General features: G+C 48.1%; 2 protein-coding genes and 2 long non-coding RNA genes across 4 annotated transcripts; 2 read left to right on the forward strand and 2 right to left on the reverse strand.

Annotated features, from left to right (window-relative positions):
* The first annotated feature begins 3,676 nt into the window (after positions 1 to 3,676).
* On the forward strand, positions 3,677 to 5,658 carry LOC146758476 (uncharacterized). Its single transcript, XM_085516042.1, has 6 exons — positions 3,677 to 3,791; positions 3,919 to 3,942; positions 4,059 to 4,257; positions 4,335 to 4,564; positions 4,642 to 4,683; positions 5,123 to 5,658. The coding sequence occupies exons 2-6, from the start codon at positions 3,919 to 3,921 to the stop codon at positions 5,138 to 5,140; spliced, it is 513 nt and encodes a 170-aa protein (XP_085372168.1). The 5' UTR covers positions 3,677 to 3,791; the 3' UTR covers positions 5,141 to 5,658.
* Positions 5,328 to 7,220, reverse strand: LOC146758477 (uncharacterized). The gene is made up of 2 exons (XR_014934477.1): positions 7,055 to 7,220; positions 5,328 to 6,366 (listed from the first exon to the last, which is right to left on the reverse strand). It is a non-coding gene; the product is annotated as an uncharacterized LOC146758477 (long non-coding RNA).
* A 2,769-nt stretch (positions 7,221 to 9,989) lies between these two features.
* LOC146758478 (uncharacterized) lies at positions 9,990 to 18,271 on the forward strand. Its single transcript, XM_085514914.1, has 12 exons — positions 9,990 to 10,104; positions 10,232 to 10,255; positions 10,372 to 10,570; positions 10,648 to 10,877; positions 10,955 to 11,245; positions 12,015 to 12,106; positions 16,248 to 16,416; positions 16,544 to 16,567; positions 16,684 to 16,882; positions 16,960 to 17,189; positions 17,267 to 17,308; positions 17,748 to 18,271. The coding sequence occupies exons 2-12, from the start codon at positions 10,232 to 10,234 to the stop codon at positions 17,763 to 17,765; spliced, it is 1,518 nt and encodes a 505-aa protein (XP_085371040.1). The 5' UTR covers positions 9,990 to 10,104; the 3' UTR covers positions 17,766 to 18,271.
* On the reverse strand, positions 11,573 to 13,533 carry LOC146758479 (uncharacterized). The gene is made up of 2 exons (XR_014934478.1): positions 13,368 to 13,533; positions 11,573 to 12,679 (listed from the first exon to the last, which is right to left on the reverse strand). It is a non-coding gene; the product is annotated as an uncharacterized LOC146758479 (long non-coding RNA).
* Positions 18,272 to 18,890: the final 619 nt, after the last annotated feature.

Genomic DNA, 18,890 nt, shown 5'->3' on the forward strand with positions numbered 1-18,890 from the left:
AGAGAAGCCACCTCTCTTCATCTTCATGCTTCACATTTTCAAAGACACATTTCCTGCACCAAATAAAGATTTTATTTGTGTATTTTTCTACTTTCTTGGTCTGCATCATTTCACAAGTGGTCAGACTGTGGAAGATGGCAGCGCTAAGAGGGAGAGGGCAGAAATGAGCTGAGAGACATGAAGTCAGCTGCAGAAATAGGATGCTCACTCTCACCCCTATTAGCACAGTCCAAAGGAGGACAGTGGCCAAGTCACTCTCAATGACATTTGAGAAGTTGTGGCAGTCAGATGAAGTCACTGGTGAATGGAAAAAAGGCAGTGCTGCACCATTTGTAAGAAGGGTAAGGAGCTTACAAGCAGGAGGGGGACTGACTTTTTGCACAAGTAGGCAGCCACAGGATAAGGAGGAATGGACTTAAACTGAAAGAGGGCAGGTTTTGGTTAATTGTTAGAAAGGAATTCTTTACTCAGAGGGTGCTGAGGCACTGGAACAAGCTGCCCAGAGAGGTTGTGGATGTCCCATCCCTAGAGGTATTCAAAGCCAGGTTGGACAGGTTCCCGGGCAGCCTCATCTACTGGCTGACATCGCTGTCCATGGTAGGGGGTGGGAACTAGAAGATCTTTGATGTCCTTTCCAACCAAAACCATTCTACGATTCCATGATTCTACAATTTTATGATTCCATGATTATCTGAATTGCCAAAAGGAAGACCCAGGGAATTACTAACCTGACAGCCTCACCTGTGTGTTGGGATGATCACGGAGCAGACCCTCCCAGAAGCTATGTGTGCACGGAAACGAGTCTGACAGGCCTATAATTACCAGGGTCTTCTTTCTTACTCTCTTGAAAATCAGAACAGCATTTGCCAGCTTCCAGTCAAATGGGATCTCTTCAAATTTCCATGTCTGTTGAAAATCAATTGAGAGAGGTTTCACACGGGACAGCTCTCTGGGTAGCCTGAGAGAAATTCCACATTCCCTATGGACTTATATGCATCCAGGTGGAGCAACAAATCCCAAACAAGTTCAGGGTTGGCTGGGAATTGATTGTTACTGCGCTCACTGTCCTTCAACTCCAGGCATCTGAAGTACCAGAGACTATTATCAGAGTGGAAGACAGAGGCAAAGAAGGAATTAGATATCTCTGCTTTGTCCATGTCCTTGTCAGTAAGGAGGCCATTCTCATCAAGTTACAAACAAACGTTCTCTCTGGTCCTCCTTTTGTTGTTAACATATTAAAAAAAAATGTTTGTATTGTTTCCCACAGTACTGGCCAGATTCAACTCTAACTGAGCTATGACTGCAACGATTTTCTCCCTGCAACATTGAGCAGTAGTGTTCCCATGTCTCCTAATCTTGCTTCTAGCGGCCATACACTTTATTTTCCAGCCTAAGCTCTGGAAGTTCTCTGTTCAGCCAGGCTGGACTTCTGCCCTGCCTGCTTGACATTTGGGAACTTCCTGTTCCTCTGCTCTCAGAGACGGTTCCTAAAAGTTGACCAACACTGAAGGACGCCACGTCTTTCCTTGCAGATGGAAGGAAGCAGGTAGTCGAGAGACACCAGGAAGGTCATTTTACTCCATTCCTCTTCTCCCATCCTGGGGTCATGGCACCTGTGTTGTTTGTGCTGTGTGTGAGGGAAAGCGGTGTGGGCAAATGGAGAGGGTGTTGGAGGTGGGGTGCATGCCCCCGGGGTGGGTGCCAGCAGGCTGGTTCTGGCTGCACCCTGCACTACCCATCCTACCAACTACAGGGCAAGCCTGCTTTAACTCAGTACCCACGGTGCTCTGGATCAAAGCTCTCCAACGGAGTTAGCTAGAGATGGCCATTCCTCCAGCCCCAGTCCTGGCTGTGTGGGGTTTGGATGGAACTGATCAAGGCAGTGCAGGTGATAGCAAGGGACACACCTTGGTGATGCTGTCCCAGAATTGTCTGCAGCTGGGATAGGGGCCAGCAGCATCCTGACTTTATACTCCTTAGACATGCAGTTTCCCAAGATAAGCAATGGGGCTGAACTATTACAAGGTATGCAGAGTAAGATATAAGGACAGGTATGAAAGAAACATGTCTTAGAGGAAAAGCAGAGAAACTTCCACTTGGACCTTAAGATCTTGTATTCAGTTCCAACAAACATGAGGGACTGTTTATATGGCACACAGTTCTACAGTCTCCATGTTTTCATCAAAGGTGACACTTCTTTTTCTTTTCCCTGGCAACTTCCAGCCTTAGCTCAGGCCCTTGACATGAGTTCTGGGACACACAGGTAGACACAGACAAGGTGAGGGGGTGAAAGAGCCACAGCTACAGCCTCATTCTGCACAGCTTGGGGCAGTTCTCTTTATCAAACAGAGGACAGCTACTGGACCTACGTCCTGTCCCATTCTCCAGTCACGTGCGTTACTTCTCCTCTCCTTTATCAGGCTATGCTTGGGCCACACCCTACAGAAGGAACCCTTAAAGGCCATCAGTCCAACCCCTCTGCAATGAACAGGGACACCCACAGCTGCATCAGGTGCTCAGAACATCCCAGCCTGACCTTGAATGTCTCCAGGACAGGGCACCCAATGCTCCTCTGGGCAACCTGTGCCGGTGCCTCACTGCCCTTAGCGTACAGAACTCCCTACATACAGGGAAGTGGGACTGAAAGGTCCCTTCCAACCCAAACAATTCCATGATTCTATGATTCTGTGTCACCAAAAAACTGGTTGAGTGTTTACTCATATCCCACCGCAATACTCCTCACAAGATGCACAGTGTCTATCCATCATTCTGCCTTTCTATCCATTTATCCAGCCTTTCATCCATCTACCTATCCACCCATCCATCCGTACATACACTTCTTTGTCCACATGTCTATCACTCTGTATCCTATAGCTGATAAGGGAATAGGGCTTTTCATCTTTCAGTGTAAACCATACCCTCTTCCACAGTCCCTTTTGGTTTCTGATTCCAGCAGCAAACTGCGTGTGTCATTTTCTTCCATTGTTCACTGCTAAGGAATGTCTCAGTGTAAGCAGGCAGGGACCCCACGTGTGTCCCCAGAGAGGAGCTACCTCGGCAGTACCACCTCCGGGCTGGGTGCTGTGTGCCAGGCTGGAGACATGAAAAGTGTTCTCTGGTTCTGGGTTCTCAGCACCAAATGGGTGGCACGGGGTCTGGCTGGAAGCACACATCAGTGGGATCTGAGCGGTTGGTATCTGCTCCAGTCCCATTTGACACAGATGTGCAGAATACCCTGAGTTGGAAGGGATCCACAGGGATCATTAAATCCAACATTCAGCTCCACGCAGGAACACACAGAATCAAACCTTACAGCTGAGTGCAAGGTTCAAACACTTCCTGAACTTCAGACTTAGGGCTATGCCCATGTTCCATGGTCACCACCCTCCAGTGCAGAACATTTCCCTAGCCTCACCCTGACCTGCCCATGACACAGAGTTGGTCTTCCTGTCTGCACTGCTTTTGTATCCCAATTGTTTGCTTGAAATCACTGCCCAGCCAACAATTCTACAACATTCCGTTACGTGCAAAAGATGATAATATTCTGAATTACTGCAGAAAAAAAAGCGACTTGTTGGCACTAATGCTAACCTGAGAAAATTAATAGCAACACTCAGTGAAGTAGAGGAAAAGAAATTATTTTGCGATTTTCCTGTCTCCTTTTGCTTTTGGTTTCACTTGATGAAGCACCATCTCACTCGCCACTCGTGTCTGCACGGAGCAGAGCACTGTGTGTGCCGTCCCAAGGACCACGCTGCCTGCCAACACCTCTGCCCACCGGCACCAGCACTGTAAGGATGCTGCCAGCCCCACACCGGGGATGGGAGCACCATCATCTGGAGAGGAGGGGGGACAAGGAGCTTTAGAGTGAGGTAAGATGGCTGTGTTTGTTCTGACAGTTCCTTTCTCTCCTTGCAGATGTCAGGAATAAGCAGCTTTTCAGTGAGTAGAAATGCTTTCAATCACCTTTCTCCCCAGCTCCCCATTTGCTGCCCCAGAGTTTTGGGGTGATATGGCTTCTTCTGTGTTGAAGCTGCTTCTCACCCTTCTCTCCCAAGAGAAATGCAACTGAGGTGGAAGCACTCTTACTGCATAAATACCTACCTGATTTTATGAGAATCTTTACAAAAGTGCCAGAGAACAGCATGCAGATTGGGGACATAGTGCTTTTCAACATGGAGTCCAGCAGCAGTGCCTCAATCGGCTTCAAGCATGCAACTGTCTACATTGGGGATGGTGAGGTCATCCACTTTCAGAGTAAGTCCGTGTGCCCTGTCTTCATGTCATGGCAGCCCACAGAATAACATACTGATGGCCAACTCTTCACTTTTCAGAAATCGATAGACAGAGTACAGGGAGAATAAGCAAAGAAGGATTCCAGATTATGAGACGTCAGAGGGGGAAATGTGATGTTTTCAGGAAAAAGGAGGGGGTCAACCTTGAGACCTTCAAGAAGAAAGTCAAGTTGCTGATGAACAGCACAGCTCGGTACAGCTTACTGAAGAACAACTGCATCCACTTTGCTCTCTATCTGCTGGATTTGGGGGATTTCAGCTTTCAGACAGTGAGTATGGAGCCAGGATGAGGCATTTGCAGTGGGGCCAGACAAGTCCAAGGACAAAAGATATTCTTTTCCTGCAGTGGGATGACCATGGAGAGGATTTTGTCCGTGAAAGTTTGACTGTGAGTATATTTGGTGTCACTGCTGCCCGTGTGGCTGAGTGCCCAAGAAGGGCTAGGTCTCCAAAAGATCTGGGTTCCCCAAGCAAGGTTGGGTCACCAGGGGAGTCGGATGCCCAAGGAGAGTTGAGTTCCCCAAGGAGGGTTGAGTTCCCAAGAGGTTTGGGTTACCCAGTGAGGGTTCAGTCTCCAAGAGGTCTGGGTTCAACAAGGCAAACAGGATCCTCAGAAGAGTTGGGTTCCCAGAAGAGGGTTGGTTTCCCCACTGATGGCTCAGTTCCCAAGAACATTTGGGTTCCCCGGTGAGGTTCCAGTTCCCAGGAGGTTTGGGGTTCCAAGGAGGGCTGCATCCTCAGGAGTTGCCCAGGTCCCCCAGAAGGACTGCATTCACCAAGGAGGTTTGGAAGCTTTGGGTGCTATCTCCCAACTTTCCCTTGCACAGCATAACGAGATCGTCTGAGGTGCCCAGAAGCTCATTCACTATCACACACACCCACAGGATCGTTGACCCCACAATTCGTCTTTCCACACCTCTACTTCCTTCAAAAGATAACCTTTTTGTAGGCGTTCCTTTCCACCTTTTTGCACTGGATCACTTCACAGTCGGCCCTCAGCACCCCCTGCACGGGGGTAGAAATACTAATCAGCTGCTTTATTGATGATTTCCACCTGAAGACTGCCTGTTTTCACTGCCTTACTCTGTTTCTGTTCTTCAAACAATTATGACATTCAGGGTAACTTGCAAATAAGAATTACCTGACAATAACAGTGCTTATCTGTGTATAATAATTCTTATCACTGACTTCTTGTACTACTGATATCTGTAGCCATATAATTGTATGCAAGCTAATGGTCTTTAAACTAACTATCACAAAAAGCTGTTATCCTTCTTACAATACATCTATCTATTAACAAATAACAGTATCTTAGGTAATAGCATCTCAAATAATTATAATAAAAATAATATCCCAAATAATACCTAGAGATTCCCTTGTCTTTATGGCTGACTGCATTTTCCCAGATGTTAGCTGGGACCATCACACAGGAGTTCAGGAAATTCCTGAAGCTTCCTGAAGATGAGGTTATGGTTCAGGACTCAACTCTGGTTATCCTGTATAGAACTGGGAGCTGATCCCAGAGGGCTCCTTCCAACCTGCAATATCTTCCAGATCTGTGTCAGATGGGACCAGAGCTGGGATAGACCCCTGGGGAGTCACTGTCTCCAGCCAGAACTTGTTTCACCAGCCCCTCCCACCCCGATTTTTGGTGCTGAGAACCAAGCACCAGCAAGGCTCTGGGAGGGACAGCAACCACTGCGTCCCCAGCCTGGGATGGGACAATCCTGCTCAGACATGGTCTCACCCAGGCACCCGTCTCTGGGATCCCTGCCTGCTTACAGTCCCCACTGTCACCACAATAGGCAAATTGCTGTTCTCATGCTCCAGCAGGGAGAGGTGTGGGCCCAGACTTCTGTCTGCTGCAGGTGACAGTGCTGGAGGGGGCAGGGGGTGCAATGGTGGCCTGTGAGCATCCCTGCTGTCACCTTTCCCCACAGGGTAGTCTCCAAGGAACATTGGGTCCCCAAGGAGGGCTGTGTCCCCAAGGAGGGTTGGGTCCCCAAAGTGGATCCTCCAGAGAAGCCACCTCTCTTCATCTTCATGCTTCACATTTTCAAAGACACATTTCCTGCACCAAATAAAGATTTTATTTGTGTATTTTTCTACTTTCTTGGTCTGCATCATTTCACAAGTGGTCAGACTGTGGAAGATGGCAGCGCTAAGAGGGAGAGGGCAGAAATGAGCTGAGAGACATGAAGTCAGCTGCAGAAATAGGATGCTCACTCTCACCCCTATTAGCACAGTCCAAAGGAGGACAGTGGCCAAGTCACTCTCAATGACATTTGAGAAGTTGTGGCAGTCAGATGAAGTCACTGGTGAATGGAAAAAAGGCAGTGCTGCACCATTTGTAAGAAGGGTAAGGAGCTTACAAGCAGGAGGGGGACTGACTTTTTGCACAAGTAGGCAGCCACAGGATAAGGAGGAATGGACTTAAACTGAAAGAGGGCAGGTTTTGGTTAATTGTTAGAAAGGAATTCTTTACTCAGAGGGTGCTGAGGCACTGGAACAAGCTGCCCAGAGAGGTTGTGGATGTCCCATCCCTAGAGGTATTCAAAGCCAGGTTGGACAGGTTCCCGGGCAGCCTCATCTACTGGCTGACATCGCTGTCCATGGTAGGGGGTGGGAACTAGAAGATCTTTGATGTCCTTTCCAACCAAAACCATTCTACGATTCCATGATTCTACAATTTTATGATTCCATGATTATCTGAATTGCCAAAAGGAAGACCCAGGGAATTACTAACCTGACAGCCTCACCTGTGTGTTGGGATGATCACGGAGCAGACCCTCCCAGAAGCTATGTGTGCACGGAAACGAGTCTGACAGGCCTATAATTACCAGGGTCTTCTTTCTTACTCTCTTGAAAATCAGAACAGCATTTGCCAGCTTCCAGTCAAATGGGATCTCTTCAAATTTCCATGTCTGTTGAAAATCAATTGAGAGAGGTTTCACACGGGACAGCTCTCTGGGTAGCCTGAGAGAAATTCCACATTCCCTATGGACTTATATGCATCCAGGTGGAGCAACAAATCCCAAACAAGTTCAGGGTTGGCTGGGAATTGATTGTTACTGCGCTCACTGTCCTTCAACTCCAGGCATCTGAAGTACCAGAGACTATTATCAGAGTGGAAGACAGAGGCAAAGAAGGAATTAGATATCTCTGCTTTGTCCATGTCCTTGTCAGTAAGGAGGCCATTCTCATCAAGTTACAAACAAACGTTCTCTCTGGTCCTCCTTTTGTTGTTAACATATTAAAAAAAAATGTTTGTATTGTTTCCCACAGTACTGGCCAGATTCAACTCTAACTGAGCTATGACTGCAACGATTTTCTCCCTGCAACATTGAGCAGTAGTGTTCCCATGTCTCCTAATCTTGCTTCTAGCGGCCATACACTTTATTTTCCAGCCTAAGCTCTGGAAGTTCTCTGTTCAGCCAGGCTGGACTTCTGCCCTGCCTGCTTGACATTTGGGAACTTCCTGTTCCTCTGCTCTCAGAGACGGTTCCTAAAAGTTGACCAACACTGAAGGACGCCACGTCTTTCCTTGCAGATGGAAGGAAGCAGGTAGTCGAGAGACACCAGGAAGGTCATTTTACTCCATTCCTCTTCTCCCATCCTGGGGTCATGGCACCTGTGTTGTTTGTGCTGTGTGTGAGGGAAAGCGGTGTGGGCAAATGGAGAGGGTGTTGGAGGTGGGGTGCATGCCCCCGGGGTGGGTGCCAGCAGGCTGGTTCTGGCTGCACCCTGCACTACCCATCCTACCAACTACAGGGCAAGCCTGCTTTAACTCAGTACCCACGGTGCTCTGGATCAAAGCTCTCCAACGGAGTTAGCTAGAGATGGCCATTCCTCCAGCCCCAGTCCTGGCTGTGTGGGGTTTGGATGGAACTGATCAAGGCAGTGCAGGTGATAGCAAGGGACACACCTTGGTGATGCTGTCCCAGAATTGTCTGCAGCTGGGATAGGGGCCAGCAGCATCCTGACTTTATACTCCTTAGACATGCAGTTTCCCAAGATAAGCAATGGGGCTGAACTATTACAAGGTATGCAGAGTAAGATATAAGGACAGGTATGAAAGAAACATGTCTTAGAGGAAAAGCAGAGAAACTTCCACTTGGACCTTAAGATCTTGTATTCAGTTCCAACAAACATGAGGGACTGTTTATATGGCACACAGTTCTACAGTCTCCATGTTTTCATCAAAGGTGACACTTCTTTTTCTTTTCCCTGGCAACTTCCAGCCTTAGCTCAGGCCCTTGACATGAGTTCTGGGACACACAGGTAGACACAGACAAGGTGAGGGGGTGAAAGAGCCACAGCTACAGCCTCATTCTGCACAGCTTGGGGCAGTTCTCTTTATCAAACAGAGGACAGCTACTGGACCTACGTCCTGTCCCATTCTCCAGTCACGTGCGTTACTTCTCCTCTCCTTTATCAGGCTATGCTTGGGCCACACCCTACAGAAGGAACCCTTAAAGGCCATCAGTCCAACCCCTCTGCAATGAACAGGGACACCCACAGCTGCATCAGGTGCTCAGAACATCCCAGCCTGACCTTGAATGTCTCCAGGACAGGGCACCCAATGCTCCTCTGGGCAACCTGTGCCGGTGCCTCACTGCCCTTAGCGTACAGAACTCCCTACATACAGGGAAGTGGGACTGAAAGGTCCCTTCCAACCCAAACAATTCCATGATTCTATGATTCTGTGTCACCAAAAAACTGGTTGAGTGTTTACTCATATCCCACCGCAATACTCCTCACAAGATGCACAGTGTCTATCCATCATTCTGCCTTTCTATCCATTTATCCAGCCTTTCATCCATCTACCTATCCACCCATCCATCCGTACATACACTTCTTTGTCCACATGTCTATCACTCTGTATCCTATAGCTGATAAGGGAATAGGGCTTTTCATCTTTCAGTGTAAACCATACCCTCTTCCACAGTCCCTTTTGGTTTCTGATTCCAGCAGCAAACTGCGTGTGTCATTTTCTTCCATTGTTCACTGCTAAGGAATGTCTCAGTGTAAGCAGGCAGGGACCCCACGTGTGTCCCCAGAGAGGAGCTACCTCGGCAGTACCACCTCTGGGCTGGGTGCTGTGTGCCAGGCTGGAGACATGAAAAGTGTTCTCTGGTTCTGGGTTCTCAGCACCAAATGGGTGGCACGGGGTCTGGCTGGAAGCACACATCAGTGGGATCTGAGCGGTTGGTATCTGCTCCAGTCCCATTTGACACAGATGTGCAGAATACCCTGAGTTGGAAGGGATCCACAGGGATCATTAAATCCAACATTCAGCTCCACGCAGGAACACACAGAATCAAACCTTACAGCTGAGTGCAAGGTTCAAACACTTCCTGAACTTCAGACTTAGGGCTATGCCCATGTTCCATGGTCACCACCCTCCAGTGCAGAACATTTCCCTAGCCTCACCCTGACCTGCCCATGACACAGAGTTGGTCTTCCTGTCTGCACTGCTTTTGTATCCCAATTGTTTGCTTGAAATCACTGCCCAGCCAACAATTCTACAACATTCCGTTACGTGCAAAAGATGATAATATTCTGAATTACTGCAGAAAAAAAAGCGACTTGTTGGCACTAATGCTAACCTGAGAAAATTAATAGCAACACTCAGTGAAGTAGAGGAAAAGAAATTATTTTGCGATTTTCCTGTCTCCTTTTGCTTTTGGTTTCACTTGATGAAGCACCATCTCACTCGCCACTCGTGTCTGCACGGAGCAGAGCACTGTGTGTGCCGTCCCAAGGACCACGCTGCCTGCCAACACCTCTGCCCACCGGCACCAGCACTGTAAGGATGCTGCCAGCCCCACACCGGGGATGGGAGCACCATCATCTGGAGAGGAGGGGGGACAAGGAGCTTTAGAGTGAGGTAAGATGGCTGTGTTTGTTCTGACAGTTCCTTTCTCTCCTTGCAGATGTCAGGAATAAGCAGCTTTTCAGTGAGTAGAAATGCTTTCAATCACCTTTCTCCCCAGCTCCCCATTTGCTGCCCCAGAGTTTTGGGGTGATATGGCTTCTTCTGTGTTGAAGCTGCTTCTCACCCTTCTCTCCCAAGAGAAATGCAACTGAGGTGGAAGCACTCTTACTGCATAAATACCTACCTGATTTTATGAGAATCTTTACAAAAGTGCCAGAGAACAGCATGCAGATTGGGGACATAGTGCTTTTCAACATGGAGTCCAGCAGCAGTGCCTCAATCGGCTTCAAGCATGCAACTGTCTACATTGGGGATGGTGAGGTCATCCACTTTCAGAGTAAGTCCGTGTGCCCTGTCTTCATGTCATGGCAGCCCACAGAATAACATACTGATGGCCAACTCTTCACTTTTCAGAAATCGATAGACAGAGTACAGGGAGAATAAGCAAAGAAGGATTCCAGATTATGAGACGTCAGAGGGGGAAATGTGATGTTTTCAGGAAAAAGGAGGGGGTCAACCTTGAGACCTTCAAGAAGAAAGTCAAGTTGCTGATGAACAGCACAGCTCGGTACAGCTTACTGAAGAACAACTGCATCCACTTTGCTCTCTATCTGCTGGATTTGGGGGATTTCAGCTTTCAGACAGTGAGTATGGAGCCAGGATGAGGCATTTGCAGTGGGGCCAGACAAGTCCAAGGACAAAAGATATTCTTTTCCTGCAGTGGGATGACCATGGAGAGGATTTTGTCCGTGAAAGTTTGACTGTGAGTATATTTGGTGTCACTGCTGCCCGTGTGGCTGAGTGCCCAAGAAGGGCTAGGTCTCCAAAAGATCTGGGTTCCCCAAGCAAGGTTGGGTCACCAGGGGAGTCGGATGCCCAAGGAGAGTTGAGTTCCCCAAGGAGGGTTGAGTTCCCAAGAGGTTTGGGTTACCCAGTGAGGGTTCAGTCTCCAAGAGGTCTGGGTTCAACAAGGCAAACAGGATCCTCAGAAGAGTTGGGTTCCCAGAAGAGGGTTGGTTTCCCCACTGATGGCTCAGTTCCCAAGAACATTTGGGTTCCCCGGTGAGGTTCCAGTTCCCAGGAGGTTTGGGGTTCCAAGGAGGGCTGCATCCTCAGGAGTTGCCCAGGTCCCCCAGAAGGACTGCATTCACCAAGGAGGTTTGGAAGCTTTGGGTGCTATCTCCCAACTTTCCCTTGCACAGCATAACGAGATCGTCTGAGGTGCCCAGAAGCTCATTCACTATCACACACACCCACAGGATCGTTGACCCCACAATTCGTCTTTCCACACCTCTACTTCCTTCAAAAGATAACCTTTTTGTAGGCGTTCCTTTCCACCTTTTTGCACTGGATCACTTCACAGTCGGCCCTCAGCACCCCCTGCACGGGGGTAGAAATACTAATCAGCTGCTTTATTGATGATTTCCACCTGAAGACTGCCTGTTTTCACTGCCTTACTCTGTTTCTGTTCTTCAAACAATTATGACATTCAGGGTAACTTGCAAATAAGAATTACCTGACAATAACAGTGCTTATCTGTGTATAATAATTCTTATCACTGACTTCTTGTACTACTGATATCTGTAGCCATATAATTGTATGCAAGCTAATGGTCTTTAAACTAACTATCACAAAAAGCTGTTATCCTTCTTACAATACATCTATCTATTAACAAATAACAGTATCTTAGGTAATAGCATCTCAAATAATTATAATAAAAATAATATCCCAAATAATACCTAGAGATTCCCTTGTCTTTATGGCTGACTGCATTTTCCCAGATGTTAGCTGGGACCATCACACAGGAGTTCAGGAAATTCCTGAAGCTTCCTGAAGATGAGGTTATGGTTCAGGACTCAACTCTGGTTATCCTGTATAGAACTGGGAGCTGATCCCAGAGGGCTCCTTCCAACCTGCAATATCTTCCAGATCTGTGTCAGATGGGACCAGAGCTGGGATAGACCCCTGGGGAGTCACTGTCTCCAGCCAGAACTTGTTTCACCAGCCCCTCCCACCCCGATTTTTGGTGCTGAGAACCAAGCACCAGCAAGGCTCTGGGAGGGACAGCAACCACTGCGTCCCCAGCCTGGGATGGGACAATCCTGCTCAGACATGGTCTCACCCAGGCACCCGTCTCTGGGATCCCTGCCTGCTTACAGTCCCCACTGTCACCACAATAGGCAAATTGCTGTTCTCATGCTCCAGCAGGGAGAGGTGTGGGCCCAGACTTCTGTCTGCTGCAGGTGACAGTGCTGGAGGGGGCAGGGGGTGCAATGGTGGCCTGTGAGCATCCCTGCTGTCACCTTTCCCCACAGGGTAGTCTCCAAGGAACATTGGGTCCCCAAGGAGGGCTGTGTCCCCAAGGAGGGTTGGGTCCCCAAAGTGGATCCTCCAGAGAAGCCACCTCTCTTCATCTTCATGCTTCACATTTTCAAAGACACATTTCCTGCACCAAATAAAGATTTTATTTGTGTATTTTTCTACTTTCTTGGTCTGCATCATTTCACAAGTGGTCAGACTGTGGAAGATGGCAGCGCTAAGAGGGAGAGGGCAGAAATGAGCTGAGAGACATGAAGTCAGCTGCAGAAATAGGATGCTCACTCTCACCCCTATTAGCACAGTCCAAAGGAGGACAGTGGCCAAGTCACTCTCAATGACATTTGAGAAGTTGTGGCAGTCAGATGAAGTCACTGGTGAATGGAAAAAAGGCAGTGCTGCACCATTTGTAAGAAGGGTAAGGAGCTTACAAGCAGGAGGGGGACTGACTTTTTGCACAAGTAGGCAGCCACAGGATAAGGAGGAATGGACTTAAACTGAAAGAGGGCAGGTTTTGGTTAATTGTTAGAAAGGAATTCTTTACTCAGAGGGTGCTGAGGCACTGGAACAAGCTGCCCAGAGAGGTTGTGGATGTCCCATCCCTAGAGGTATTCAAAGCCAGGTTGGACAGGTTCCCGGGCAGCCTCATCTACTGGCTGACATCGCTGTCCATGGTAGGGGGTGGGAACTAGAAGATCTTTGATGTCCTTTCCAACCAAAACCATTCTACGATTCCATGATTCTACAATTTTATGATTCCATGATTATCTGAATTGCCAAAAGGAAGACCCAGGGAATTACTAACCTGACAGCCTCACCTGTGTGTTGGGATGATCACGGAGCAGACCCTCCCAGAAGCTATGTGTGCACGGAAACGAGTCTGACAGGCCTATAATTACCAGGGTCTTCTTTCTTACTCTCTTGAAAATCAGAACAGCATTTGCCAGCTTCCAGTCAAATGGGATCTCTTCAAATTTCCATGTCTGTTGAAAATCAATTGAGAGAGGTTTCACACGGGACAGCTCTCTGGGTAGCCTGAGAGAAATTCCACATTCCCTATGGACTTATATGCATCCAGGTGGAGCAACAAATCCCAAACAAGTTCAGGGTTGGCTGGGAATTGATTGTTACTGCGCTCACTGTCCTTCAACTCCAGGCATCTGAAGTACCAGAGACTATTATCAGAGTGGAAGACAGAGGCAAAGAAGGAATTAGATATCTCTGCTTTGTCCATGTCCTTGTCGGTAAGGAGGCCATTCTCATCAAGTTACAAACAAACGTTCTCTCTGGTCCTCCTTTTGTTGTTAACATATTAAAAAAAAATGTTTGTATTGTTTCCCACAGTACTGGCCAGATTCAACTCTAACTGAGCTATGACTGCAACGATTTTCTCCCTGCAACATTGAGCAGTAGTGTTCCCATGTCTCCTAATCTTGCTTCTAGCGGCCATACACTTTATTTTCCAGCCTAAGCTCTGGAAGTTCTCTGTTCAGCCAGGCTGGACTTCTGCCCTGCCTGCTTGACATTTGGGAACTTCCTGTTCCTCTGCTCTCAGAGACGGTTCCTAAAAGTTGACCAACACTGAAGGACGCCACGTCTTTCCTTGCAGATGGAAGGAAGCAGGTAGTCGAGAGACACCAGGAAGGTCATTTTACTCCATTCCTCTTCTCCCATCCTGGGGTCATGGCACCTGTGTTGTTTGTGCTGTGTGTGAGGGAAAGCGGTGTGGGCAAATGGAGAGGGTGTTGGAGGTGGGGTGCATGCCCCCGGGGTGGGTGCCAGCAGGCTGGTTCTGGCTGCACCCTGCACTACCCATCCTACCAACTACAGGGCAAGCCTGCTTTAACTCAGTACCCACGGTGCTCTGGATCAAAGCTCTCCAACGGAGTTAGCTAGAGATGGCCATTCCTCCAGCCCCAGTCCTGGCTGTGTGGGGTTTGGATGGAACTGATCAAGGCAGTGCAGGTGATAGCAAGGGACACACCTTGGTGATGCTGTCCCAGAATTGTCTGCAGCTGGGATAGGGGCCAGCAGCATCCTGACTTTATACTCCTTAGACATGCAGTTTCCCAAGATAAGCAATGGGGCTGAACTATTACAAGGTATGCAGAGTAAGATATAAGGACAGGTATGAAAGAAACATGTCTTAGAGGAAAAGCAGAGAAACTTCCACTTGGACCTTAAGATCTTGTATTCAGTTCCAACAAACATGAGGGACTGTTTATATGGCACACAGTTCTACAGTCTCCATGTTTTCATCAAAGGTGACACTTCTTTTTCTTTTCCCTGGCAACTTCCAGCCTTAGCTCAGGCCCTTGACATGAGTTCTGGGACACACAGGTAGACACAGACAAGGTGAGGGGGTGAAAGAGCCACAGCTACAGCCTCATTCTGCACAGCTTGGGGCAGTTCTCTTTATCAAACAGAGGACAGCTACTGGACCTACGTCCTGTCCCATTCTCCAGTCACGTGCGTTACTTCTCCTCTCCTTTATCAGGCTATGCTTGGGCCACACCCTACAGAAGGAACCCTTAAAGGCCATCAGTCCAACCCCTCTGCAATGAACAGGGACACCCACAGCTGCATCAGGTGCTCAGAACATCCCAGCCTGACCTTGAATGTCTCCAGGACAGGGCACCCAATGCTCCTCTGGGCAACCTGTGCCGGTGCCTCACTGCCCTTAGCGTAAAGAACTCCCTACATACAGGGAAGTGGGACTGAAAGGTCCCTTCCAACCCAAACAATTCCATGATTCTATGATTCTGTGTCACCAAAAAACTGGTTGAGTGTTTACTCATAACCCACCGCAATACTCCTCACAAGATGCACAGTGTCTATCCATCATTCTGCCTTTCTATCCATTTATCCAGCCTTTCATCCATCTACCTATCCACCCATCCATCCGTACATACACTTCTTTGTCCACATGTCTATCACTCTGTATCCTATAGCTGATAAGGGAATAGGGCTTTTCATCTTTCAGTGTAAACCATACCCTCTTCCACAGTCCCTTTTGGTTTCTGATTCCAGCAGCAAACTGCGTGTGTCATTTTCTTCCATTGTTCACTGCTAAGGAATGTCTCAGTGTAAGCAGGCAGGGACCCCACGTGTGTCCCCAGAGAGGAGCTACCTCGGCAGTACCACCTCCGGGCTGGGTGCTGTGTGCCAGGCTGGAGACATGAAAAGTGTTCTCTGGTTCTGGGTTCTCAGCACCAAATGGGTGGCACGGGGTCTGGCTGGAAGCACACATCAGTGGGATCTGAGCAGTTGGTATCTGCTCCAAGTCCCATTTGACACAGATGTGCAGAATACCCTGAGTTGGAAGGGATCCACAGGGATCATTAAATCCAACATTCAGCTCCACGCAGGAACACACAGAATCAAACCTTACAGCTGAGTGCAAGGTTCAAACACTTCCTGAACTTCAGACTTAGGGCTATGCCCATGTTCCATGGTCACCACCCTCCAGTGCAGAACATTTCCCTAGCCTCACCCTGACCTGCCCATGACACAGAGTTGGTCTTCCTGTCTGCACTGCTTTTGTATCCCAATTGTTTGCTTGAAATCACTGCCCAGCCAACAATTCTACAACATTCCGTTATCTGCAAAAGATGATAATATTCTGATTTACTGCAGAAAAAAGCGACTTGTTGGCACTAATGCTAACCTGAGAAAATTAATAGCAACACTCAGTGAAGTAGAGGAAAAGAAATTATTTTGCGATTTTCCTGTCTCCTTTTGCTTTTGGTTTCACTTGATGAAGCACCATCTCACTCGCCACTCGTGTCTGCACGGAGCAGAGCACTGTGTGTGCCATCCCCAGGACCACGCTGCCTGCCAACACCTCTGCCCACCGGCACCAGCACTGTAAGGATGCTGCCAGCCCCACACCGGGGATGGGAGCACCATCATCTGGAGAGGAGGGGGGACAAGGAGCTTTAGAGTGAGGTAAGATGGCTGTGTTTGTTCTGACAGTTCCTTTCTCTCCTTGCAGATGTCAGGAATAAGCAGCTTTTCAGTGAGTAGAAATGCTTTCAATCACCTTTCTCCCCAGCTCCCCATTTGCTGCCCCAGAGTTTTGGGGTGATATGGCTTCTTCTGTGTTGAAGCTGCTTCTCACCCTTCTCTCCCAAGAGAAATGCAACTGAGGTGGAAGCACTCTTACTGCATAAATACCTACCTGATTTTATGAGAATCTTTACAAAAGTGCCAGAGAACAGCATGCAGATTGGGGACATAGTGCTTTTCAACATGGAGTCCAGCAGCAGTGCCTCAATCGGCTTCAAGCATGCAACTGTCTACATTGGGGATGGTGAGGTCATCCACTTTCAGAGTAAGTCCGTGTGCCCTGTCTTCATGTCATGGCAGCCCACAGAATAACATACTGATGGCCAACTCTTCACTTTTCAGAAATCGATAGACAGAGTACAGGGAGAATAAGCAAAGAAGGATTCCAGATTATGAGACGTCAGAGGGGGAAATGTGATGCTTTCAGGAAAAAGGAGGGGGTCAACCTTGAGACCTTCAAGAAGAAAGTCAAGTTGCTGATGAACAGCACAGCTCGGTACAGCTTACTGAAGAACAACTGCATCCACTTTGCTCTCTATCTGCTGGATTTGGGGGATTTCAGCTTTCAGACAGTGAGTATGGAGCCAGGATGAGGCATTTGCAGTGGGGCCAGACAAGTCCAAGGACAAAAGATATTCTTTTCCTGCAGTGGGATGACCATGGAGAGGATTTTGTCCGTGAAAGTTTGACTGTGAGTATATTTGGTGTCACTGCTGCCCGTGTGGCTGAGTCCCCAAGAAGGGCTAGGTCTCCAAAAGATCTGGGTTCCCCAAGCAAGGTTGGGTCACCAGGGGAGTCGGATGCCCAAGGAGAGTTGAGTTCCCCAAGGAGGGTTGAGTTCCCAAGAGGTTTGGGTTACCCAGTGAGGGTTCAGTCTCCAAGAGGTCTGGGTTCAACAAGGCAAACAGGATCCTCAGAAGAGTTGGGTTCCCAGAAGAGGGTTGGTTTCCCCACTGATGGCTCAGTTCCCAAGAACATTTGGGTTCCCCGGTGAGGTTCCAGTTCCCAGGAGGTTTGGGGTTCCAAGGAGGGCTGCATCCTCAGGAGTTGCCCAGGTCCCCCAGAAGGACTGCATTCACCAAGGAGGTTTGGAAGCTTTGGGTGCTATCTCCCAACTTTCCCTTGCACAGCATAACGAGATCGTCTGAGGTGCCCAGAAGCTCATTCACTATCACACACACCCACAGGATCGTTGACCCCACAATTCGTCTTTCCACACCTCTACTTCCTTCAAAAGATAACCTTTTTGTAGGCGTTCCTTTCCACCTTTTTGCACTGGATCACTTCACAGTCGGCCCTCAGCACCCCCTGCACGGGGGTAGAAATACTAATCAGCTGCTTTATTGATGATTTCCACCTGAAGACTGTCTGTTTTCACTGCCTTACTCTGTTTCTGTTCTTCAAACAATTATGACATTCAGGGTAACTTGCAAATAAGAATTACCTGTCAATAACAGTGCTTATCTGTGTATAATAATTCTTATCACTGACTTCTTGTACTACTGATATCTGTAGCCATATAATTGTATGCAAGCTAATGGTCTTTAAACTAACTATCACAAAAAGCTGTTATCCTTCTTACAATACATCTATCTATTAACAAATAACAGTATCTTAGGTAATAGCATCTCAAATAATTATAATAAAAATAATATCCCAAATAATACCTAGAGATTCCCTTGTCTTTATGGCTGACTACAACTCATCAACACCATCACACAGGAGTTCAGGAAATTCCTGAAGCTTCCTGAAGATGAGGTTACGGTTCAGGACTCAACTCTTTGGTTATCCTGTACAGAACCAGGAGCTGATCCCAGAGGGCTCCTTCCAACCTGCAGTATCTTCCAGATCTGTGTCAGATGGGACCAGAGCTGGGATAGACCCCTGGGGAGTCACTGTCCCCAGCCAGAACTTGTGTCACCAGCCCCTCCCACCCCGATTTTTGGTGCTAAGAACCAAGCACCAGCAAGGCTCTGGGAGGGACAGCAACCACTGTGTCCCCAGCCTGGGATGGAACAATCCTGCTCAGTCATGGTCTCACCCAGGCACCCGTCTATGACTATCTGAAAGGCCAAAAGGATGATCCAGGTAATTACTAACCTGACAGCCTCACCTCTGTGTTGGGGAAGATCATGGAGCAGACCCTCCCAGAAGCTCTTCTAAGGCACATAGAAGAGAAGAAAGTGATACAAGAATACCAGCATGGCTTCACTAATTGCAGGTGCTACTTGACCGAATTTGTTGTGTTTTATGATGATGTAACTGCAGTGTAC

Source organism: Coturnix japonica, chromosome 14, assembly GCF_054131305.1.
Source record: "Coturnix japonica strain WE chromosome 14, WE-NBRP24, whole genome shotgun sequence".
NCBI classification, from domain to species: domain Eukaryota; kingdom Metazoa; phylum Chordata; class Aves; order Galliformes; family Phasianidae; genus Coturnix; species Coturnix japonica.